This window comes from Cannabis sativa, chromosome 8 (assembly GCF_029168945.1).
Source record: "Cannabis sativa cultivar Pink pepper isolate KNU-18-1 chromosome 8, ASM2916894v1, whole genome shotgun sequence".
Classification (NCBI taxonomy): Eukaryota; Viridiplantae; Streptophyta; class Magnoliopsida; order Rosales; family Cannabaceae; genus Cannabis; species Cannabis sativa.
Genome location: NC_083608.1, coordinates 6,305,001 through 6,332,463, shown reverse-complemented (window position 1 = coordinate 6,332,463; position 27,463 = coordinate 6,305,001). Strand labels below are relative to the sequence as shown.

Below are 27,463 nucleotides of genomic sequence, written 5' to 3'. Positions count from 1 at the left end.
TAGCTCCACGTGCTCTGATTCATTATGTGCATTCGAATCCAGGAGCACTACCAAAGTGTTTCAAAGAAGGATTATCCTGACGTAGGTCTGCTTTTGGCCTAGATCAACTTAAGTTAAATGGAGTTTCTATCGCTCTAGTTGACTCAAATATGAAACTTTATACACCTTAAAGTTCGTAAGATAGAACAAAAAGATAATTTTTTTGAGGTCCTTATACTCATTAGGCTTAGCATTGAATAAATAGAATATTCACCTTATCAGTATCGCAAATCAATGATAGATTCTATTTTGGCATCCGTTTAGGCGCCCAAATCAGACCAAACCATTTGTCAGGCTATTGTTCTCTTCTTTTGTTCCCCAAAAGCATAGAGTAAGACATCCATTGATCAATAAGATCAAATCTTTTGATTACCTCCTCTGAAAAACATTGGCACGCGTGTAAACGAGGTGCTCTACCAACTGAGCTACAGCCCTTATGCTTGTGATACATATTTTATCATGTACATAATTTCTTGTCAAGATAGCTCTTTGATCTCTTTCATTTGGTATTGCTTATAAGTAGTATTCAATTTATAATCCATCCATGGGATAGGTCCCCTTTTGTTTTTCTTTTGTGAGGATAAAAGACCTACTTAACTCAGTGGTTAGAGTATTGCTTTCATACGGTGGGAGTCATTGGTTCAAATCCAATAGTAGGTAGAACTTATTAGATAGCAACGTCACTAGTATATAATGAGTTTTTATACTCATTCCCTTTTATTGATTTTGTATATTTTTCATCCTACTCTATTGAATTTTCTAATTTCAAATTAGTTCATTGCATTAGAATTTGATTCTACTTAAATTCGATTTGATTCTCATTCGATTTTAATTTAAATCGTCATAAGCAAAATAAGGTGTAAAAATAGAATTTCTGTTTATACACCTTATTTTTCTTATTCGAACACACTAACTAGTTACGACATCATATTGATAGCCTCTACTCGTGTCCTAGCTCGTCTGAGAGCTAGATTTGCCTCAATTGTTTGTCTCTTGCCTTCAGCTTTACTCAAGTTAACTTCTGCTATTTCAAGAGTTTGCTGAGCTTCTTGTGGATCAATGTCACTACCCTTCTCCGCATCATTTACTAAAACAGTGATCTCATTATTCCCTATTCTAGCAAAACAACCCATCAGAGCCATCGTTAACCATTGGTCTTGAAGGTGTATTCTCAAAATACAGATATCTACAGCTGTGGCAATAGGCGTGTGATTTGGTAATATGCCAATTTGTCCACTATTAGTCGATAAAATTATTTCTTTCACTTATGAATCCCAAACAATTCGATTTCGGGTCAGTACATAAAGATTTAAGGTCATTTCTTCAATTTGTTCTCCATTTCTAAGTTCGTAGCATTCGTAGTAGCTTCATCAATGTTACCGACCAAATAAAAAGGCTATTCAGGAAGACCATCTAATTCTCCAGAAAGAATCAATTTAAACCTTTTAATTGTTTATGGTAGACCAACATATTTCCCGGGGAACCTGCAAATACTTCTGCTACGAAAAAAGATTGTGATAAGAAACGCTCAATTTTTTGTGCTCTTGCTACGGTTAAGCGGTCTTCTTCGGATAATTCGTCCAACCCAAGAATAGCTATAATGTCCTGAAGTTCTTTGTAACATTGTAAAGTTTGTTTAACTCTTTGCGCAATTTCATAATGTTCTTCACCAACAATCCGAGGTTGGAGCATAGTTGATGATGAATCTAAAGGATCTACTGCTCGATAGATGCCTTTGGCGGCCAATCCTCTTGATAGTATGGTAGTCGCATCTAAATGTGCAAATGTCGTGGCCGGAGCTGGATCAGTCAAATCGTCCGCGGGTACATGAACTGCTTGAATAGAAGTTATGGACCCCTCTTTGGTAGAAGTAATTCTTTCTTGTAAAGAACCCATTTCAGTAGTAAGAGTGGGTTGATAACCTACAGCGGAAGGCATTCTGCCTAATAAGGCGAATACTTCGGATCCTGCTTGGACAAAACGAAAGATATTGTCAATAAATAGAAGTACGTCTTATTCATTAACATCTCGGAAATACTCCGCCGTAGTTAGAGCAGTTAAACCAACTCTCATACGAGCCCCTAGTGGTTCATTCATCTGACCATAGACTAGAGTCACTTTTGATTCGGCAATATTTTGTCCATTAATTACGCCAGATTCTTTCATTTCCATGTAAAGATCATTTCCTTCACAGGTACGTTCACCTACTCCGCCAAATACGGATACGCCCCCATGAGCTTTGGCAATGTTGTTGAACAATTCCATAATGAGTACTGTTTTACCTACTCCAGCGCCCCCGAAGAGTCCTATTTTTCCTCCACGGCGATAAGGGGCTAAAAGATCTACTACTTTAATTCCTGTTTCAAAAATTGATAATTTTGTATCTAATTGTATAAAGGCAGGTGTAGATTTATGAATAGGAGATGTTGTGCGAGTATCTACCGGACCTAAATTATCAATGGGCTCCCCAAGTACATTGAAAATTTGTCCTAGTGTCGCTCCACTGACTGGAACACATAAAGGAGCTCCTATGTCAATCACATCCATTCCTCTTATTAGACCATCTGTAGCACTCATAGCTACAGCTCTAACTCGATTATTTCCTAATAATTGTTGTACTTCACAGGTCACATTAATTTGTTGATCAACAGTATCTCGGGCCTTAACTATCAAAGCATTGTAAATATTAGGCATTTTCCCCGGTGGAAAAGCTACATCCAGTACCGGACCAATGATTTGAGAAATACGCCCCAGGTTTTTGTTTTCAAGCGCGAGAACCCTAGGACTAGAAATAGTAGGATTTATTCTCATAAAAAAGAAAAATATGTCAAAATTTTTTGTGAAATTGAAATAAAAAATAAAGGTTCGAGAGAAAAGAAAGTAAAGTTGATCGGTTAATTCAATTAAGAGATGGGCGTTAGTGTTGGAAATTATTTTACCAGGATCTTAGATCTACTCACAAGTATGTTGATTAACATCCTAAATATGAACTTTCTAAAACGATAAAATAAACACATATAAAGTTTAGGAAACCTTACATTGGGTGCAGCGGAATATAATGACTCCTTCCGTTCAGATATCTAGCCCTTGATTCCTTTCTGTAGCAGAGCATTATCAATATCTGAACCTGGATCTCTTTCTCTGAATCTTTGATGCTGAAACCTCCTTCTTGCTGAAAGTCTTTCTTCACGATCTTCCTCACTATGATTGAGGTATCACTTGCTGTGTGTGGGCACTACTCATACACTAAGGATTTCGAAATTCAAGAGGGAAGAGAAAGAAGAAGTGGCAGGTAAAGATAGGGAGAGAGAAAGGCTCAGGTTTTTCTCTGAAGGAAAAATAGAAAATTTAAGTGTAATTTTCCTGAAGCCTTCACTATCTATTTATAGCATTCCACTAGGGTTAGGTTTGAATTATTTGGCATTAAAATAATGAAAATATCAGTTTATATTTCCTACAAAAGTGGCTGGCCCTATACTAGTGGATTTGGGCCTCACTTTTTGCAATTTTGCAGTTTTATCTTTTCTGCATCTGATTTTCTCAAAAACGCCAATTTTCTAATTCAACCATTTAAATGCCAATTCTAACTATTTAATAACTATAAATAATTATTAAATAATATTGTCATTTATAATATTTATTAATTGAACCATACAAAGTATCATAATTAACAAATATGCCCCTATAAACTCTTTCTTTACAATTTTGCCCTTACTTAGTGAAAATTTCACAAATAGACATAGTCTAATTTGAGAATTATAATTGATTAATCAAAACAAATTACATGAGTCTTACAAGCAATATTATCTCAACTAGTGGGGGGACCATGGGTCTATATAACTGAGCTTCCAATAAGTAGATCAAGAATTTAGCACTAAAATTCACTAACTTATTAATTCTTCGTTGAATCCACGCATAGAACTTAGAATTGCACTCTCAGTATATAGAATGCTCTATATGTTCCACCATATAGACACATCATTAGTTATCCATTGTTATAATCCTAATGTGATCAATGATCCTCTATATGAATGATCTACACTGTAAAGGGATTAGATTACTGTAACACCCTACAATGTATTTATTCCTTAAAACACTTGACCCCGTATAAATGATATTTCAGCTTATGTGAAATGAGTGCTCCACCATTTATGTTCGTTTGGTCAAGCTCGAAGGAGATCATCCTTTGCTTACTATTCGCCAGATAGAAGCTATAGATTCCATGTTTATGATAGCGCTCCCACTCAATTGCACTACCGTGTTCCCAAAATGTACATATCACCCTGACCTAAAAGTAGGCTTAACTAACAAATCAAAGAACACGAATAGCCTTTCAAGATTGAGCCTAATCATATCAGGATTAAGATCATTTGATCTAGGATCAACTAGGCGATATTGACTTGAATAGATATTACGGTAAGTTTAATAAATCTAAGTCAAAGTTCAATATCGGTCCCTTCCGATGCATACTCCATGCATCCAACCTGAGCTTTACTTTAACCAATGTTCTGGAAAGAACATAGTATTTCTCCAAATACAAGTAAACTCTGTTGTAGATTATCATATCAGTAAAACCCTATGTCTGATAAATCTAGGAAAACTTTATTCACATAGTCATGTTTACTTTCCAATGTGTTGACGGCACAATAAACAGGATCAAGTATGTGAAAAGGGTTTCAGATGAATTTATACATTATGTACATATAATCATGAAATAAATCATGTGAACCATGCAACATTAAATGTTATTTCTGATCTATATTAATAAGTAAATCTGATTATATTGAAATGAGTTTTATTTAGGGCATAAAACCCAACAAACTCCCACTTGCACTAATATAAAACAAAAAGTGCGTTTCAAATAATCTCAACACCTTGATATATAAATCAAGTGTAGTAGTAGTAAACTCCTCGTAATAGGATCTGAAAGGTTGAATTAACCACAACCTTTTCTCCACTATTACTCTTCCTTTAATCACAAAATCATTGATAATGTGAAATTCCTCTCTATATGTCTACTCTCTTGTGATACTGGATTCTATATCTTTGACAACTACTTTTGGTTAATCAGGAAATTAACACTAGTAGTTTAAGGCAATTTGGAATGATGCCAAAAATGTATAGAACTTTCCTTAGACTGAATAAGTACCTTTCCTGCAACCTTAACATTCAGTCCCTCTCTGGTAGACCTAGAGACTTCAGATAGGTTTTTACACTTCTCCAAAATCACTATTCCACCCCCAGAGTAATCACCATCTTATCAGAAAGATTTTCTAGCACAAAGGCAAATTTCAAAATCTGATATGGTGTAGTCTAAGAGTTTTAAACACACTCTTATAGACTAACATATAGTTCCTCTTCTTAATCTTAAGATTTACTTGATTGTCTTCCAATGTTCTTCTCCTGGATTAATCTGATATGTACTCATTACTCCCACTCAACAGCATGTGTCTGGTCTAAGGCATACAAAAGCATATCTAAGACCACTCACTGTTGATTTAAGAAATTCTTTCATGGCTTTATCTTTTCTGGAATAGTTGAGACTTTTCCTTAGATAAATAAAATCTATGTCTAAGAAGTTGTGAAGCTTCTATAGATTGCCATTAGAAAGAAAATGCTTCAGCATCTTACTAAAGTAAGTTGCTTGCATTAGAGTAAGTAATTACCAGGTATACCACAAGCCATAGGTTTAGATAAAATCAAACCTATAATACTAGGAACAGGAAGTTTGTTAAGTCCATAGAATAGACTTATTAACTAAAATTTCCTTTTATGTCCTTGTAATAGAAAACTTTAGGTTATTCCATGTGAATGAATTAAACCATAGTTCTATTGGCTTTTCTTCTTAGTTTCTTATCTTGACAATCCATTACTTGTTTAAACTCACAATGGATTTTAATCACTAGTATCTCCTAAGTCATAAGAAGGTGAGTTCCTAGAAACTCTCCCACTACGACAAGGTACCGTGAATTATGTCGAAGAAAACTAAATGGTATTAACCTCTTTGGTTGTGACAAGACAACAGAGGCAGTGGGATGATCATATGTTATATAAGATGATAGAACACTTTTGGAATCAAGAATTAAATATCTCCTTTATTTGCTACTTGTTTTCAGACTTAGTCATTATCTTAGAAAAGTAGTATTTGTTTGAACAAACACTTTCTTATCTATTGACAATGGGATGGTCCACCCCTAATCACTTAGAATAGCTAACAAACCATGGTTAATGGTTCTAGCTTTTCTTAAGATTTTGATTAGGTCATCCATGAATCTAGTAATAATTTACATTAAGTATACAACCATTACATCATTCTGAAATTGTATTACCATAGAAGGATTTAGGCAACGACTAGTAACTAATCATCAACATGCAACTCGAAATTTCTGGGGAGGTAAGTTTGGATATAATTCAAAAATCAAATTAATGATCTTTGAACTGCATATCTACTAACTATTTCTCCACCCCTATCAGTTCGCAAGATCTTTAACCACTTACCTTAATGGTTTTAACCATTGCTAGAAATTTATGAAATTTTTCAAACATTTCAAATTTCTTTGCTAAAAGGTATATCTAGAGTTATCGTTTTAAGAATACAATGAAAAACTCATATCCACCCCTGAATGTACATCCATCTGCGAATGAGATGAACTACTTTCAGTGGATTTCGTTGTTAACAAATATTCAACCGATGTTTAGTTATTTTTTTATTCAATTTAAATGAGTGAATTTTCAAGTTCAACAAAAATCCATTAAACTCCAGTTTCAAATTCAAAATAAAATATCAAGCGGATGAATAAAAATTTTGAGAAATCTGTGGAATTCGAACCCGAACTCCATTTATGCTTCATTTTTCTATCTCATTGGCTCTTATTTCCTATTTCAACATATCGATGTAGGCTTAGCCTATATATTATTTTAGAATATTTTATTTTTTATATATATACCCCTTGTTTCTTTTCATGGACAAATTTTGCCTGTTTTTACATCTAATCTAGGATTTACATATACAACATATTACTGTCAATGGCGAATTTATTATATATTTTGATTAAAAAAAAAGGATACGAGATTAGAAACTTGAAAAAATAAGATTGGGTTGCGCTATATATATGAAAGAGTATACAATAATGATATATTTGACGAAAGATTCCTGCGATAAGGTTTCATTAACTCCAAATTCATGTTGAGTAGACCTTATTATTGCGAGAATTCTTAATTCATGAGTTGTAGGGAGGGATTTATGTCACCACAAAGAGAGACTAAAGCAAGTGTTGGATTCAAAGCTGGTGTAAAAGATTATAAATTGACATATTACACTCCGGAATATCAAACCAAAGATAGTGATTGTTGGAAATTATTTTACCAGGATCTTAGATCTACTCACAAGTATGTTGATTAACACCCTAAATATGAACTTTCTAATACGATGAAAAAAACACATATAAAGTTTAGTAAACCTTACATTTGGTGCAGCGGAATATAATTACTCCTTCCGTTCAGATATCTAGCCCTTGATTCCTTTCTGTAGCAGAGCATTATCAATATCTGAACCTGGATCTCTTTCTCTGATTCTTTAGTGCTGAAACTCCTTCTTGCTGAAAGTCTTTCTTCACGATCTTCCTCACTATGATTGAGGTATCACTTGCTGTGTGTGGGCACTACTCTAATCACTAAGTGTTTCAAAATCTTAAGGAAGAAGAGAGAGAGAGAGTGGGCGGCTAAAGGTAGAGAGAGAGGCTCAGGTTTTTCTGAATGAAAAGTGTAGAAATTTTAGTGTAAATTTCCTGAAGCCTTCACTATCTATTTATAGCATTCCACTAGGGTTAGGTTTGAATTATTTGGCATTAAAATAATGAAAATATCAGTTTGAAAAATCATTCCAAGTGGCCGGCCATGTAGAGTAATGGGCCTTACTTGGATTTTGCAGTTTTCTCAATTCTTCATCTCATTTTCTCAAAAACGCCAATTTTCTAATTCAACCATTTAAATGTCAATTCTAACTATTTAATAACTATAAATAATTATTAAATAATATTGTCATTTATCATATTTATTAATTGAACCATACAAAGTATCCTAATTAACAAATATGCCCCTATAAACTTTTTCTTTACAATTTCGCCCTTACTTAGTGAAAAATTCACAAATAGACATGTTTACTTTCCAATATGTTAACAACACAATAAACAGGATCAAGTATGTGAAAAGAGTTTCAAATGAATTTATACATTATGTACATATAATCATGAAATAAATCATGTGAACCATGCAACATTAAATGTTATTTCTGATCTATATTAATAAGTAAATCTGATTATATTGAAATGAGTTTTATTTAGGGCATAAAACCCAACAAACTCCCAATTTCACTAATATAAAACAAAAAGTGCATTTCAAATAATCTCAACACCTTGATATACAAATCAAGTGTAGTAGTAGTAAACTCCTCGTAATAGGATCTGAAAGGTTGAATTAAACACAATCTTTTCTCCACCATTACTCTTCCTTAATCACAAAATCATTGATAATGTGAAATTCCTCTCTATATGTCTACTCTTTTTGGGATACTGGATTCTATACCTTTGGCCACTACTTTTGGTTAATCAGGAAATAACACTAGTAGTTAAGGCAATTCAGAATGGTGCCAAAGATGTATAGAACTTTCCTTAGACTGAATAAGTACCTTTCCTGCAACTTTAACATTCAGTCCCTTTCTGGTAGACCTAGAGACTTCAAATAGGTTTTTACACTTCTCCAAAATCACTATTCCACCCCCAGAGTAATCACCATCTTATCAGAAAGATTTTCTAGCCCAAAGGCAAATTTTGAAATCTGATGTGGTGTAGTCTAAGAGTTTTAAACACACCCTTATAGACTAACATATAGTTCCTCTTCTTTATCTTAAGATTTACTTGATTGTCTTCCAATGTTCTTCTCCTGGATTAATCTGATACCTACTCATTACTCCCACTCAACAGCAGGTGTCTGGTCTAAGGCATACTAAAGCATATCTGAGACCTCTCACCGTTGATATAAGAAATTCTTTCATGGCTTTATCTTTTCTGCAATAGTTTAGACTTTTCCTTAGATAAATAAAATCTATGCCTAGAAGTCGAGAAGCTTCTATAGATTGCCATGAGAAAGAAAATGCTTCAGCATCTGACTAAAGTAAGTTGCTTGCATTAGAGTAAGTAATTACCAGGTATACCACAAGCCATAGGTTTAGATAAACTCAAACCTATAATACTAGGAACAGGAAGTTTTGTTAAGTCCATTGAATAGACTTATTAACGAAAATTTCCTTTTATGTCCTTATAATAGAAAACTTTAGGTTACTCCATGTGAATGGATCAAACTATAGTTCTCTTGGCTTTTTTCTTCGTTTCTTATCTTGACAATCCATTACTTGTTTAAACTCACAATGGATTTTAATCACTAGTGTCTTCCAAGTCATAAGAAGGTGAGTTCCTAGAAACTCTCCCACAAGGTACCGTGAATTATGTCTAAGAAAACTAAATGGTATTGATCTCTTCGGTTGTGACAAGAGAACAGAGGCAGTGGGATCATCATATGTTAAATAAGATGATAGAACACTTTTGGAATCAAGAAAAATATCTCCTTTATTTTCTACTTTTCAAACTTAGTCATTTTCTTAGAAAAGTAGTATTTGTTTAAACAAATACTTTCTTATCTATTGACTATGGGATGGTCAACCCCTAATCGCTTAGAATAGCTAACAAACCATGGTTAACAGTTCTAGCTTTTCTTAAGATTTTGATTAGGTCATCCATGAATCTAGTAATGATTTACATTAAGTATACAACCATTACATCATTCTGAAATTGTATTACCATAGAAGAACTTAGGCAACGACTAGTAACTAATCATCAATATGCAAATCGAAATTTCTGGGGAGGTAAGTTTGGATATAATTCAAAAATCAAATTTAATGATCTTTGAACTGCATATCTATTAACTATTTCTCCACCCCTATTAGTTCGCAAGATCGTTAACCACTTACCTTAATGGCTTTAACACCATTGCCAGAAATTTAGAAATTTTTCAAACATTTCAAATTTCTTTGCATAAGGTATAATCTAGAGTTATCGTTTTAAGAATACAACGAAAAAACTTATATCCACCCCTGAATGTACATCCATCTACGAATGAGATGAACTACTTTCAGTAGATATAGGCATATTAACTCTTTGCAGAGATTCATCTTGTCAAAACAACTATGAACAAGATACAAATGCCATAGATTAATAAAATTTTGGTTGTGTCTTTTGATGACTTAGGTTTAGTTACTTCAATGAGTTCATAGAATAGTGCAAGTGGATCCTGGTCACAGAATATTAAACTCAAATTCCATACAGTTTGAATCCATGATAGAAAATGGTTATTAAACACTTGTGAAAGTGTAACTATATTGTATTCCGGAATTAGAAATATAAGAATATCTGTTTGGAATCTAAAATTAAAGTCAAAGACTTAAATTTATACCAAATATAATGAGTAATTCTTCTTGGACCACCACTACTAATTTAAACTCTAAGTCAGATTTGCCAATACAAGTAGGAGATTTCTAAGATTGAGTATTTATATCATTGTGGAATAGAATTTCGGGATTATAATTATATGCGTCATTTAATTTCTTAAGAGAAAATATAATGACATGAAATGATTTATAGACCATTCATCCAATGATATGCTATTGAGCTAATTCGAAATGAATAAGCTAAGAGGAATTAGGATAATTTCGTTTATAAATAAGAATCCAACGATGCTTCGATTAGCGAAAGTCAAAGTAATCTTATCTATAAAATCTTCTTGTTTCATATTGTAAAAATACTAGTCTAAGGTGTCATCAGTTGATGAACAGCTAGATGTTGCATATACAATATTTATCTTTCGAGATCTAACACTATTATGTATGTCTAATGGTGAAAATCAACTAGGGATTTATCTCATTAGATAAACAAACCAAGTTAGACCAACAATGAAGATTCGAAATTAAACTACAACTTAATAATAGAAAATAACATGGTTCAATATAAATTCATACACAATTCATAAATTATTAAACATAATGCAAGTAGGAATGACAAGTGAAAATACTAAAACATACAATCCTAAATAATTTCTAAGGTTTTCAACAAACTGATATCAGTGTCCCGTTTAGGCGAGAGTCAAAGCTACCATTTATTGAATAGAGTTGTCAGCTCATCTAAAATGTTAAACATTCTAACAACCTTTTATTCGATCAAGATTGGAATTCAGCGTTGTCCCGTTTAGGCGAGAGTCAAGGCAATTCTATCTTATGAGCTTCCACCATTGTTTCATAATTTACAAGTCAAATATGGTCGCCACCATTAGGGTGATCCATACCATATAAAACACTTACAAACTACTTATCTTTTGAGATTAAATGGTGCGAAATTGCTAATGAACGTTCCTCCATTAGGGAGGATTACTCACTAAAACAAACGCGATGTAAAACCAACAATGGAGATCGAATATCTTAATAATAATAAAGCTCATTATTTAAAGAGAGTTGTATTTTCTTTGAAACCTATTTAATCTATTTATTTTAAATATATATTTATTAATTAAATTTCCAATTTAGAATGAGAAATTCTAAATATAAATTTTAATTTAATATTTATAAATTTTACTTAGATGGATATGAAAATAACATGAATTTCTTCCATCTTAGTAATAATTTCTAATAAATAATTAGAAAAATATTCAATTTAAGTTGTTACAAAATTAATTTAAATCAATTTACAACTCAAATTTAATTTTTTATAAATATATATTGCATTTCGAAAAGTTAAAGTATTTAAGAATACAATTTTCGAAAATGCATGTTAAAATAAAAAATAAATCCTGGAAAAATTATTCTAATTTAATGTTGGCCCAAAATTAATTAATAAAATTAATTTACAACAAAAAATATAATTTTCCTATTTAATTAAATATATAAGAAAAATTTCAAATATTTAAGTATGATGATGAAAATTAACTTAAATATTAATTTTCTATTTAATTAAATACACTAGAAAAATACTTCAAGCAAAAACAGATAATATCTATCTAGATTTTCATGGACTAATTAATTTATTTTCTAATTAAATATATTTTACTTCATTTATTTTAATTAATCATTAAATGAAAAAATCATTGATTTAAGTTGGTTCAAAATTAAAATAAATAATTTACAACTTTAATCTATTTTTCAAATAAAATTCGAAATTCCAGCATTTAAGAAATGCAATTTCAAAATTTGATTAATAAAACAAAGAAAAAATATATTTTGAAAATTACTTAAATTTAGTTGAAAAAATAAATTTCAACTAAAAATAATTTTCTATTTAATTAAGTGTCATGAAAAAGAAATTTTTAAGTATCATGATGAAAATCAACTTAGATATTTAATTTTCAAATTAATTAAATGTATTTAATTCAAGAAATAAATAATTAAGTGTAGAGAAGGCTTAATTATTAATCTCTAGTTTAATACTAGGAAAAATATACTTAAAATAAATTGTACCAAAATTAATTATTTAAATAATTAATTTCACAATGTATAATATTTTCCTATTCAATATTAGAAATAATAAGTAGTCTAGAAATAACTATCTAGAAAATATCTTATTAGACTATGTATCTTTTCCACAAAATTTGAAAAAAATATCTAATTTAAGTTGTATTAAAAAAAATAAAACTTATATATTTTCAAATTTAAATTTAATTAAATATCAAAAATTAAGTTGTAACCGCTTAATTTGAAAATATTCTATTTTAAGTTAATATTCGAAAAGATATCAACTTAAAAAAAAATATCTAAAGAATCTTAATAACTAATTCCTAAAATTCCTCAACTTAATTTTGAAATTTTAAATCCAAAAGATATTCAGATTTAAGTTGATTAGTTATAGATAACTAAATATCAACTTAAATAGGAATATTTAATGAAAAATTTAAATTAAGCTTCAGAAAGAATCTAGATGGTTATAATTCTATATTTAATTAAATACAAGCAAATACATATAGTTTAGCTTAGAATATAAAATTCTTTAAACTATGGTTTTCTTAAATTAATTTCAAAACAAATGAAATTAATTATGTTGCTAATCAATTTTATTAGGTTAAACTAATTTAATTAACCTAGTACAGTTATTCAAATCAGGCAAATGGGCCTTCACAATTGGGTAGTTCATGTGAGGGGGTGTTGGGTTCAGTATGTCGTACCCACTTCTATGACTCCCAACTCTCACACAAGGCCCAAAAGAGAGGAATTTAACCTTAAAATGAACAACTGTTATTAATTGAATAAGCCCAAAACTAAATGGGCCTAAATAAAATCTATCAAAAACTATGATATTTTATTTAGCAACAACAACCTATATGCATCTATAACAAAATTAAACATATAGGCTCACACAGGCACACAATTTGGATGCATCCTATCATGTTGCTAGGTCATACACAGATGAAAGAAGATTGTGAAAATTACCTATTACAAATTATTTATTTTGACCAAGGGAGCCATGAGTTAAAATCAGATCATTGGATCTCTCAACAAGTTAACCATGGCTATTTGCAATCAAGCAATAATAGATTTTAAAAACTTACAAACAAGCTAAAACACATACTCCTGCAACAAGGTTAGCTGGATAGTTGGATGAAGGATTTATTTAATTTTAAATAAATAATTTTAAAAAATTAATTATATAAAAAAAATTATTTTTGAAATAATAAAATAAAATAAAATTTAAAAATTTCGAAATTAAAAAAAATTTAAAATTAAACCTACAATTTTGAAAAATTAGGTTTCAACCAACCTAAATATCATTTCAAAATTTGCTAACTACTTTTAAAAATTTAATGTTATTTTATAAATAAAAATTAAATAAAAATTAAAAAAGATAAATAAATATCTTTTTCAGATTTCATAATTTAATTTAAATAAATAAAATAACAAAATTTAAAAGTTAGCAAAATATTTTACATCTATTTAAAATTACATGATTATAGTTATCTTATTTTAAATTTAAATAAGGTCAAATTATTTTAAAAAAAATTAAATTTAAAAAATTTAATATTTCACCTTAAATTTAAAAATAAGATAAGATATAATCAAATTTAAAAATAAGATAGACAATTAAGCAAAAAAGATAGATATTTACTATTTTTCAAATTCAAATTACACTAATATCATGAATTAAATTTAAAAAATATTAATTAATTTAATTATGATAATTAGAATTGAATTAGGAATAGTAAATGTATAAATACCGAACTACACAAAAAATCGGAAGTTAAATCCATGAAATAGCATGAAAAATCGAAGAAAAACGAAAAATTTGCGAGCAGTACGGACAGTATGCCAAGCATACTGTCCACGCGCGCGTTTGGGGCTGCATGGGTGAGGAAACACGGCACTGGGAAGGGATTGCAGCATTTCCCCGCGCGCGCGTGGTGCAGTGACACCACCCCGATATTTTCGAAACTTCAAAAAATCATAACTAATTCAAATTAAATCGAAATTGAGTTTTGTAAAAAAGTAACTTGCTTAATTTTTTCCATAATATCCAATAAAAATAATTCCAGAAACAGATATTCAATTATTTGTCACGAAAATTCGCAAACATCAATCAATCATCATATAACACTCAATACAACATGATACCATCCAAAACATCAAACAATCGTTTTAAGTCCAAATTTCTTGCTAGAAAATAAATTACCATGGCTCTGAGGCCAGTTGTTGGAAATTATTTCACCAGGATCTTAGATCTACTCACAAGTATGTTGATTAAGACCCTAAATATGAACTTTCTAATACGATGAAATAAACACATATAAAGTTTAGTAAACCTTACATTGGGTGCAGCGGAATATAATGACTCCTTCCGTTCAGATATCTAGCCCTTGATTCCTTTCGGTAGCAGAGCATTATCAATATCTGAACCTGGATCTCTTTCTCTGATTCTTTAGTGCTGAAACTCCTTCTTGTTGAAAGTCTTTCTTCACGATCTTCCTCACTATGATTGAGGTATCACTTGCTGTGTGTGGGCACTACTCTAATCACTAAGTGTTTCGAAATCTTATGGAAGAAGAGAGAGAGAGAGAGTGGGCGGCCAAAGGTAGAGAGAGAGGCTCAGGTTTTTCTGAATGAAAAGTGTAAAAATTTTAGTGTAAATTTCCTGAAGCCTTCACTATCTATTTATAGCATTCCACTAGGGTTAGGTTTGAATTATTTGGCATTAAAATAATGAAAATATTAGTTTGAAAAATCATTCCAAGTGGCCGGCCATGTAGAGTAATGGGCCTTACTTGGATTTTGCAGTTTTCTCAATTTTGCATCTGATTTTCTCAAAAACGCCAATTTTCTAATTCAACCATTTAAATGCCAATTCTAACTATTTAATAACTATAAATAATTATTAAATAATATTGTCATTTATCATATTTATTAATTGAACCATACAAAGTATCATTATTAACAAATATGCCCCTAAAACTCTTTCTTTACAATTTCGCCCTTAGTGAAAAATTCACAAATAGACATAGTCTAATTTGAGAATTATAATTGATTAATCAAAACCAATTAGATGATTCTTACAAGCAATATTATCTCAACTAGTGGGGGGACCATGGGTCTATATAACCGAGCTTCCAATAAGTAGATCAAGAATTTAGCACTAAAATTCACTAACTTATTAATTCTTCGTTGAATCCATGCATAGAACTTAGAATTGCACTCTCAGCATATAGAATGCTCTATATGTTCCACAATATAGACACATCATTAGTTATCCATTGTTATAATCCTAATTTGATCAATGATCCTCTATATGAATGATTTACATTGTAAAGGGATTTAGATTACCGTTACACCCTACAATGTATTTAATCCTTAAAACACTTAACCCCGTATAAGTGATATTTCAGCTTATGTGAAATGAGATCTCCACCATTTATTTTCGTTTGGTCAAGCTCGAAGGAGATCATCCTTTACTTACTATTCGCCAGATAGAAGCTATAGATTCCATGTTTATGTTAGCGGTCCCACTCAATTGCACTACCGTGTTCCCAAAATGTACGTATCACCCTGACCCAAAAGTAGGCTTAACTAACAAATCAAAGAACACGAATAGCCTCTCGAGATCGAGCCTAATCATAACAGGATTAAGATCATTTGATCTAGGATCAACTAGGCGATATTGACTTAAATAGACATTACGTTAAGTTTAATAAATCTAAGTCAAAGTTCAATATCGGTCCCTTCCGATGCATACTCCATGCATCCAACCTGAGCTTTACTTTAACCAATGCTCTGGAAAGAACATAACATTTCTCCAAATGCAAGTAAACTCTGTTGTAGATTATCATATCAGTAAAACCCTGTGTCTGATAAATCTAGGAAACTTTATTCACATAGTCATGTTTACTTTCCAATATGTTGACAACACAATAAACAGGATCAAGTATGTGAAAAGGGTTTCAGATGAATTTATACATTATGTACATATAATCATGAAATAAATCATGTGAACCATGCAACATTAAATGTTATTTCTGATCTATATTAATAAGTAAATCTGATTATATTGAAATGAGTTTTATTTAGGGCATAAAACCCAACACTGATATCTTGGCAGCATTTCGAGTAACTCCTCAACCTGGAGTTCCCCCTGAAGAAGTAGGGGTTGCGGTAGCTACTAAATCTTCTACTGGTACATGGACAACTGTATGGACTGATGGGCTTACCAGCCTTGATCGCTACAAAGGTCGATGCTACCACATCGAGCCCGTTGCTGGAGAAGAAAATCAATTTATTGCTTATGTAGCTTATCCCTTAGACCTTTTTGAAGAAGGTTCTGTTACTAACATGTTTACTTCCATTGTGGGTAATGTATTTGGGTTCAAGGCCCTACGCGCTCTACGTCTGGAAGATTTGAGAATCCCTACTTCTTATACTAAAACTTTCCCAAGTCCGCCTCATGGGATCTAAGTTGAGAGAGATAAATTGAACAAGTATGGTCGCCAACTATTGGGATGTACTATTAAACCTAAATTGGGGTTATCGGCTAAGAATTACGGTAGAGCAGTTTATGAATGTCTTCGCGGTGGACTTGATTTTACCAAAGATGATGAGAACGTAAATTCCCAACCATTTATGCGTTGGAGAGACCGTTTCTTATTTTGTGGAGAAGCAATTTATAAATCACAGGCTGAAACAGGGGAAATCAAAGGACATTACTAGAATGCTACTGTAGGTACATGTGAAGAAATGATCAAAAGGGATGTATTTTCCAGTGAATTGGGAGTTCCTACCGTAATGCATGATTACTTAACAGGAGGATTCACTGCAAATACTGTTCTGGCTCATTATTGTTGAGATAATGGTCTACTTCTTCACATCCACCGTGCAATGCATGCGGTTATTGATAGACAAAAGAATCATGGTATACACTTCCATGTACTAGCTAAAGCGTTACATATGTCTGGTGGAGATCATATCCATTCAGGTACTGTAGTAGGTAAACTTGAAGGGGAAAGAGAAATCACTTTAGGCTTTGTTGATTTACTACGTGATGATTTTATTGAAAAAGATCGAAGACGTGGTATTTATTTCACTCAAGATTGGGTCTCTCTACCAGGTGCTTTTCCTGTGGCTTCAGGGGGTATTCACGTTTGGCATATGCCAGCTTTGACCGAGATCTTTGGAGATGATTCCGTACTACAATTTGGTGGAGGAACTTTAGGACATCCTTGGAGAAATGCACCTGGTGCTGTCGCTAATCGAGTAGCTCTAGAAGCATGTGTACAAGCTCGTAATGAGGGACGTGATCTTGCTCATGAGGGTAATGAAATTATTCGTGAGGCTTGTAAATGGAGTCCTGAACTAGCTGCTGCTTGTGAAGTTAGGAAGGAAATCAAATTTGAATTTGAAGCAATGGATACGTTGTAATCCAGCAATTACTTTCTGTTCCTTGTTCTTATTCTTAAATTGAATTTTGAATTGAAATTAAACTCGGCCCAATCTTTTACTAAAAAGATTGAGCCGAATACAAGGATACTATTGGATACATTTTTGATAGACCCATACTTAATATACAAGATCTTAAATACAAAAAAAAAAAGAGAAGACGAAACTACTTAAATCTTTCTATTGTTTGTTGGATTCACAATTAATTCTGAATCCTTAAGATTTGGGTATTCTTATTTATTTTATTTATATTATTTCTATGTATATCCTGCGGTTTCGGATCATGGATCGAGTCGAATATCACAACTTCTTCTACCCATCTTATATATTGTCCTTTTCGTTTTTTGTTATAATAGAAACTGTTTAGTAGGCGAGATTTGACGAAAAAGTTTTTCAGATTTATTGTAGAGAACCATTATTTCTTTTTTTCAATGCGAATTTGACAAAGCATGGGGAACCTACTATTTCACATTAATTATTTATAATTGAAAAGTAGGTTTCATCCTATTTTAGCATATATAGCAAAGCGATACTACGGGTTCTCAAAAAAGAAAAAAAAAATTCAGTACCCCAATTCATCAAATGACTATTCATCTATTGTATTTTCATGTAAATAGGGGCAAGAAAGTTCTATGAACAAGCGACGATTTTATTCAATGTTGTTTAGCAGGGTATTAGAATACAGGTGTGGGCTAAGTAAATCAATAAATAGTCTTGGTGATCCTATTGAAAATACCAGTGTAAATGAAGATCAAATTCGAAATGATATGGATAAAGACATCCCTAGTGGGAATGATAGTGACAATTCTAATTACAGTAATGTTGATCATTTAATCGGCGTCAGGTACATGCGGAATTTCATACCTGATGACACTTTTTTAGTTAGGGATAGTAATAGGGATAGTTACTCTATATATTTTGATATTGAAAATCAAATTTTTGAGATTGACAACGACCCTTCTTTACTAAGTGAACCAGAAAATTCTTTTTATAGTTATTAGAATTCTAGTTATCTGAATAATGTATCGAAGACTGATGATCCTCGCTATGATCATTACGTATATGATACAAAATATAGTTGGAATAATCGCATTACTAGTTGCATTGACAATTATCTTCGTTATCAAATATGTATTGATAGTTACATTTTAACTAGTAGTGACAATTACAATGACAGTTACATTTATAGTTATATTTGTGGCAAAAGAGGAAATAGTAATGAAAGCGGGAGTTCCTCTATAAGAACTAGTACGGATAAGAGTGATTTAACTAGAAGAGAAAGTTCTAATGATTTTGATGTAACTCAAAAATATAGACATTTGTGGGTTCAATGTGAAAATTGTTATGGATTAAATTATAAAAAATCTTTGAAATCAAAAATGAATATTTGTGAACATTGTGGATGTCATTTGAAAATGAATAGTTCAGATAGAATAGAACTTTTAATTGATCCAGGTACTTGGGATCCTATGGATGAAGACATGGTCCATCTGGATCCTATTGAATTTCATTCGGAGGAGGAACCTTAAAGAGCGTGTTGATTCTTATCAAAGAAAGACAGGATTAACTGAGGCTGCTCAAACAGGTACAGGTCAACTAAATGGTATTCCCGTAGCAATTGGGGTTATGGATTTTCAGTTTATGGGAGGTAGTATGGGATCTGTAGTGGGCGAGACAATAACACGTTTGATCGAGTATGCTACCAATCAAAATTTACCGCTCATTCTAGTGTGTGCTTTCGGAGGAGCGCGCATGCAAGAAGGAAGTTTGAGCTTAATGCAAATGGCTAAAATATCTTATGCTTTATATGATTATCAATCAAATAAAAAGTTATTTTATGTAGCAATCCTTACGTCTCCTACTACGGGTAGGGTGACAGCTAGTTTTGGTATGTTGGGAGATATCATTATTGCGGAACCCAATGCCTACATTGCATTTGCGGGTAAAAGAGTAATTGAACAAACATTGAATGAGACAGTACTGAAGGGTTCACAAGTCTCTGAATATTTATTCCATAAGGGCTTATTCGATCTAATTGTACAACGTAATCTTTTAAAAGGTGTTCTGGGTGAGTTATTTCAGCTTCATGCTTTCTCTCCCTTGAATCAAATTCAATCAAGTAAGCCTTAATTTAATACTCTACATTTTTTTTTTTGTTTGATGGTGAAAAATAGTGATTTCGCTTCATAGTATAAGAATCAAAGTCAAAACACGAAGAATGGATTTCTCTTTTGTAACATAGGATTTAATTCAAGAAAGAATCATGTGTATATATATTTTTTTATTGATATTCCTGATCTTGATTCCTGATTAGGAATCAAGAACTCTCCATCAAACAAAATAAACAGAGTGAATTCTTTCTCCCTTTTTCGTGAAATTAGGCAAGAAAGTCCTGCGTCTTTCTATATCCCCCCAGAACCCTGGTTTTACTAAAAATCCCTTGTCTTGGATCATATTATAACAAATTATTCGTTAATTTAGAAGAATCTTTTTCTTTAATTTTATTAAATGAAAATATCATTCTAAAGAAAATAAAATAAAATTTTGAATAGCCTAATAAATAGACTAATAATAAGAATTATTAAAATCAACAACGACGGAAATAATAAATCAAAGTGGATTATCATACATATAATATATGTATAAACATATAACAAGTATTATATGTATAAACATATAACAAGATAAATAAGCCCATTTATTTACTCTTTTATTTACATTTATTATATACTTAATATTATCTAGTTTATATATTATTTAATATTCTCTTTCTATATACTCACTTAAGTATTAAGTATAATTATAATAGTATAATTATATATGAAGGATAAGATATCTTTATAACAGGTTAAAATTTTAATATAATAACAAATGTACCAATAAATAACAGGTACAAATTTTAAATCGAGGTACCCATTTTATGACAACTATCAGCAACTTACCCGGTATTTTTGTTCCTTTAGTGGGGTTAGTATTTCCAGCAATTGCAATGGTTTCTTTATCTCTTCATGTTCAAAAAAAATAATATTTTTTAGATATTATGAGGTTAAATCTCCTCTATTTTTTTTAAGACTTCGGCAGATGGATTATAGCAAAAATATCCATTTAGTAGAATATGGGATAACATGTAGCTTACTCCGAGCAGAAGCTCGTATTCACGTATAAACATAATATATGACTAAATACATTATAGCTATTTGAAAATAGATCAGTATTTGTTATTGGGATGAATCTGAAAGAAACGTAAAGTCAATATATCTACATGTCCGTGGATATGAAAAAGATGTTATTATTTTGTTTAGCTCTAAGCAATTGATGAATTACTCCTAAAACTTTACATCATATATAGTACTAGTTGATGAGGGTTATTTCGGAAACAAAAAAAATGAAAGTCAATTGTATTTGGGGATAACTCCAATTACAATAAATTGCAAGTAGATCTAGTATGAGTTGGCGATCAGACCGGATATGGATAGAACTTATAGCGGGGTCTCAAAAACTGAGTAATTCTGCTGGGCCATTATCCTTTTTTTAGGTTCATTAGGATTTTTATTGATTGGAACCTCTAGTTATCTTGGTAAGAGGTCCATTCCCTTGACTCGTAACGATGAGAATTTGACTCTACGAGAAATTGAACACAAAGCCGCTGAATTGGCCTTTTTCTTGCGTCTACCAATTGAAGTGTTTTGAAAAAAGTGAAGAATTTTGTAGCAAAAGGGAAAAAAGGATAGCGCCAGACGAACTATGCTTAGAACACAAAAAAAAAGTAAACGTACATGGAATAATCCTAAAACGAAATAGTTTTTGTCCATCTATCATTTTTTGTTAATCAACGTTTTTTATCTTTTTTGTACTCTTTATAATAACAACTTTTCTGTCTTGTTTTGACACTCATTTTTTATCATCACAGTATTCTTCAAAAATTTCTCTCAATTATTATAATCAACACGCTCATTTGTACTCTTTATAATAACAACTTTTCTGTCTTGTTTTGACACCGGCGATGTTTTTTTTCAACATTTTTTGACATTTTGAGAAAATAAAATTGAGAATTCTTTCGTCTCGAAATTCAAATCTATTTATTATTTAATAGATATTATTTGCAAAAATGGCTCTTTCGTGCCTTTATCGAAAGGCTTCAATTTGATTATATATTTGGAAACAATATTTTATATAAGAGTCTATTTTATTTCTTCATTCAATTCAATTTGAAGGCAACTCTTTCTTATTATAGTTCTGTTTTTCTATATTATGTTTATGTATTCTTTCTAAATTTAAGGAACAACCTATGGACCGAATCAGAAATAAAAAACCGGGAATAGAGTTATGGGCTCGATGATTTGTAATGGAATAGAACTGATACTTGATAGGAATATTAGTATCGTATAGAGTCGACAAATGAAGTGAGTTCATTTAAAAATTCACAGACGAGCAAGAGCAAATGGCAAAAAAAAAAAGCATTTATTTCCCTTTTATACCTTGCATCTATAGTATTTTTGCCTTGGTAGATCTCTCTCTCACTTACATTTAATAAATGTCTGGAATCTTGGATTAATAAGTGGTGGAATACTAGGCCCTCATAATTTTTTTTGAATGATATTCAAGAAAAGAATATTCTCAAACAATTCATAGAATTAAAAGAACTCTCCTTCTTCGACGAAATGATAAAGGAATACCCGGAAAGGCAGTTACACAAGTTTCACTTCGGAGTCTACAAAGAAATGATCCAATTGATCAAGATGGACAATGAAGATCATATCCAGACAATTTTACATTTCTCAACAAATCTAATTTCTTTACTTATTCTAAGTGTTTATTCTATTCTAGGTAATGAAGAACTTATTTTTCTTAACTCTTGTCTTCAAGAATTCTTATATAATTTAAGTGATACAATAAAAGTTTTTCCTATTCTTTTATTAACTGATTTACGTATAGGATTTCATTCGCCCCATGGTTGGGAACTAATGATTGGCTCTATCTACAAAGATTTTGGATTTGCTCATAATGAAGAAATTATATCCGGTCTTGTTTCTACTTTTCCAGTTATTTTAGATACAATTTTTAAATATTTGATCTTTCGTTATTTAAATCGCGTATCTCCGTCACTTGTAGTGATTTATCATTCAATGAATGATTGAAAAAGGATCGATAGATCAGATTATATATAATGCTTGCTACTTTGTACATTAGCAAAACAGTCAAAATTGTACTTATTCTTTCAACCCACCCGGGTGATTCCTTCAATATTCTAGTAACATTATTTTAGTAAATCTAAATAGCAGAATCATAGATAGGAAACTATACTAGTGACTTATCTAATTTTATTGTAAAAATTTTTGGGATAAATGATTGGACCATGAAAACTAGAAATACCTTTTCTTGGATAAAGGAAGAGATTATTCGATTCATTTCCGTATCACTATTAATATATATAATAACCAGGGCACCCATTTCAAATGCATATCCCATTTTTGCCCAACAGGGTTATGAAAATCCACGAGAAGCGACAGGCCGTATTGTATGTGCCAATTTTCATTTAGCTAACAAGCCCGTAGATATCGAGGTTCCACAAGCGGTACGGCCTGATACTGTATTTGAAGCAGTTGTTCGAATTCCTTATGATCTGCAACTGAAACAAGTTCTTGCTAATGGTAAACAAGGAGGCTTCAATGTGGGTGTTGTTCTTATTTTACCTGAGGGCTTTGAATTAGGCCCTCCTGACCGTATTTTGCCCGAGATTAAAGAAAAGATGGGAAATCTGTCTTTCCAGAGCTTTCGCCCCACTAAAAAAAATATTCTTGTGATAGGTCCCGTTCCTCGTCAAAAATATAGTGAAATCACCTTTCCTACTCTTTCCCCTGACCCCACTACTAAGAAAGACGTTCATTTCTTAAAATATCCCATATATGTGGGCGGGAACAGAGGAAGGGGTCAGATTTATCCCGACGGGAGCAAGAGTAACAATAATATTTATAACGCTACAGCGGCGGGTATAGTAAGCAAAATCATACGAAAAGAAAAAGGGGGATACGAAATAACCATAGTGGAGGCATCTGATGGACGTCAAGTGGTTGATTTTATTCCTCCAGGCCCAGAACTTCTTGTTTCAAAGGGCGAATCCATGAAACTGGATCAATTATTAACGAGTAATCCTAATGTGGGTGGATTTGGTCAAGGGGATGCGGAAATAGTACTTCAAGATCCATTACGTGTACAAGGCCTTTTGCTCTTCTTGGCATCGGTTATTTTGGCACAAATCTTTTTGGTTCTTAAAAAGAAACAGTTTGAAAAGGTTCAATAGTCCAAAATGAATTTCTAGATCCACAGATTTTCAATACCAAGCTCTAAAAAGAACCCCGACTTTTGTTGGAAAATTTGTTATGGAATTCTATCAAAAAAATTCCGAAAAGTCTTTAGGCTTTTTTATTTTAGTTTTCTATCTTATATCATACATTACATTTTTTAAGAATTACTTGTAACGCATTACTAGTTAAAGTATGTATACTGTGAAGAAGACTATTTGACTTTACTTATTTATTTCTTTGTTTTTTCAATCAAAACCGAAGCGATATATTATGTCACTATTGTTCGATTTCAATCCCAGGCCATTTAAAATTCCATCGAATGAATCAATAGTTTTCTATTGTAATAGGTATAGAATGCTATTTAACTCAATTTAACTCAACACTAACCATAAGATAAATAAGCAGAAAATAGAAACCAAAGTATCAAAAAAATGAATGAGAGGAAGAAAGCATTCTAATTCGAAAAGGGATTAGTTGTATTCCTAATCTTTGACACAAGAAAAGGAATTTTCCACAACCCTTTCTTGTGTCGAAATAATAATCATTCTTGATCTCGTTCGTCAAAGATTCCTATTCGCCTTGTAGTTTCTATTTTTTCTAGGTTTATCATAACCCTTCTTTTAGATTTATTCCATAAATAAAGTATGGACGGATACTATCGAGGAACAGATGTTCTGAATCAAGTAATTTAAGTTAATTTTCTAAAAATATCATAAAAAACGAAACTGGAGTTTTTTGAAACATCCGAAAAAAAAAATCCTTTTTTTGTTATCATTTAGATTTAGACGAATAAAATATTATGATTATTAAGAGCTCAACGAGACCTACCCCCTCTTTTTTTATCTTCTTTGAGGGGGATTCTGTTGAGTTCTTACGCTTTCATGTCTTTTCTACAACTCAGTTTACCCAATTACTAAAGGGATGAACCTAATCTAGAATATGAACGATAAAAGAAAATACCTAGTAAACTGATCACAAGAATACCAACTACAGTACCATTTGTCCTACTTTCCTCCACATTTCATCAGGTGGTCGTGCTAGAGACATAAACAGCCTTAGATAATTATGAGATGATATCCTTCCGAATGGGATAAGCGAATTCCTACTATTATTTCCTATTCTTTTTTTTTTTAATTGAAGAAATAATTGGAAAATAAAACAGCAAGTACAAAAATGAGTAATAACCCCCCAGTAGAGATTGGTACGATTCAATTCAACATTTTGTTCGTTCGGGTTTGATTGTGTCGTAGCTCTATGATTCGGATTAGGTTTATCGTTGGATGAACTGCATTGCTGATATTGACCCCAAAAAAGAAACGGTAGGTACAACTAGTCCGTGAATAGCTAACCATCGCACAGTTAAAATTTGATAGGTTCTATCTATACTCATTTGTGCCTCCCAAAAAGATCTACTAAATTCATCGAGTTGTTCCAAAGAATCAAAGCGGCATGTTATTAATGGAACTCCTTGTCGGCTCTCTGTATAATACTCGTTTGGACGGGGACTTCCAAATACATCGTAAGCTAAACCCGTGCTGACGAATAACCAACCCGCAATGAATAGGGAAGGTATAGTAATGCTATGAATGACCCAGTATCGAATATTGGTAATAATATCAGCAAAAGAAGGTTCTCCTGTGCTTCCAGACATCTTAAGCTCCGCATATTCTTGTACAGTGAAAGGGGGGTCGACTCCGTAAAAGATGAAATTAGTAAACAGAAATTCACAGAAATCAGATCTTTGTGAGATCGTCAATAGTGTACCAAGGGTTTCTTTAGAGTATACTGAATCAGTATAGCTATCCTTCTCCTGACACAACAACGAAATTTCCCAATCAGTATCGAAACAAAGTGTTAGAAAATTTCTTTTTTCTTGTTGCGTGTACATGTAGAATTTGTACTATTCAACTATTCAATAGAGTATTTCTCAAATTCCTGTATCATTACAATTCCTGCAGTAACTGTAGTAGTGCTTGTAATATAATAATCTAAAGGTTTTCTCAATTTCTCTATTATTAGCTTCGGACTCGAAACTGAGGATGAGGTAAAAATACTAGATAGTATTAGTATTCAAGGAAAGAAAACAACAAATAAATAAAATAAATAATAATCAATATTCGTGATGCACAGAGTGTTGTTGTATTAGACCCAAAGAAAAGGGTCTTTCTTGAACTAATTACAAAGATGCAACTTTGTATGTTATTAAGAAAGACAAAATATAAAAATAAGTTCAATTTAAAGTAAAAAAAAAAAAGTAAAGGACATTTTCATTATAAGCTAAGATCACTTGTCGTTCTAAACTGAAAATTAAGTAAAAAAAAGATTCCTCGGTACAATCAAAAAATATACCTCTCCTTTTCCCCTTTCAAAGAAATTGAAATGATTGAAGTTTTTTTATTTGGAATTGTCTTAGGTCTAATTCCTATTTCTTTGGCTGGATTGTTTGTAACTTCATATTTACAATACAGACGTGGTGATCAATTGGATCTTTGATTAATTAACATCTCTTTTTTTGATTGACCTCCTACTTGTTTTAATCTACAGGAGGTCAAATTCAGATTGTTGTTCAATTATTTTTGTGTTATTTTTGACCTAACAAATAAGAAGCATCGAAGCACGCTCTGTAGGACTTGAACCTACGACATCGGGTTTTGGAGACCAAACTGAACTAAGAGTGCCTTAATTATCTTAATTATTATTACAAGAATAACTTTGTAACCCAACTTAGATATATATACTATCCTAGAGAATTTTATTCTCTATTGCTTAGGTATATCCAATTTTAATCAAACTCAATTGATTCCTCATTACTGCTCATAAGATAAGTAATAGGTAGGGATGACAGGATTTGAACCTGTGACATTTTGTACCCAAAACAAACGTGCTACCGAGCTGCGCTACATCCCTTTCAATTGGTCTACAGTGTCATTGTAGAGAATCCTTGTCTTGTTTTCCACATTTTTATTTCTTTTATTGAAATACAAAATTCATTTATCTTGTCATTTTTTCTTTTTTAGGCTCATATCATATAATAATAATAGACTTATATACATACTAAATAAATATAATATGAAACGCATCGTAAAAAAATGAATATTTTGGGGGAATTCTCAAA

At 31.6% G+C, this 27,463-nt stretch overlaps 3 protein-coding genes and 2 pseudogenes across 3 annotated transcripts; 3 read left to right on the top strand and 2 right to left on the bottom strand.

Moving 5' to 3' along the window:
* Positions 1 to 940: 940 nt before the first annotated feature.
* On the bottom strand, positions 941 to 2,954 carry LOC133030119 (ATP synthase subunit beta, chloroplastic-like; annotated as a pseudogene).
* Positions 2,950 to 20,585, top strand: LOC133030370 (ribulose bisphosphate carboxylase large chain-like; annotated as a pseudogene).
* LOC133030118 (acetyl-coenzyme A carboxylase carboxyl transferase subunit beta, chloroplastic-like) lies at positions 19,517 to 20,585 on the top strand. Its single transcript, XM_061102338.1, has one exon. The coding sequence runs from the start codon at positions 19,517 to 19,519 to the stop codon at positions 20,171 to 20,173; it is 657 nt and encodes a 218-aa protein (XP_060958321.1). The 3' UTR covers positions 20,174 to 20,585.
* A 1,693-nt stretch (positions 20,586 to 22,278) lies between these two features.
* LOC133030116 (cytochrome f-like) lies at positions 22,279 to 25,393 on the top strand. Its single transcript, XM_061102336.1, has one exon. The coding sequence runs from the start codon at positions 23,400 to 23,402 to the stop codon at positions 24,342 to 24,344; it is 945 nt and encodes a 314-aa protein (XP_060958319.1). The 5' UTR covers positions 22,279 to 23,399; the 3' UTR covers positions 24,345 to 25,393.
* Positions 25,394 to 25,618: 225 nt separating this feature from the next.
* On the bottom strand, positions 25,619 to 26,557 carry LOC133030117 (uncharacterized). The gene has a single exon (XM_061102337.1). It carries the CDS (start codon positions 26,234 to 26,236, stop codon positions 25,619 to 25,621), a length of 618 nt encoding a protein of 205 aa, XP_060958320.1. The 5' UTR covers positions 26,237 to 26,557.
* Between the last annotated feature and the right edge of the window lie 906 nt (positions 26,558 to 27,463).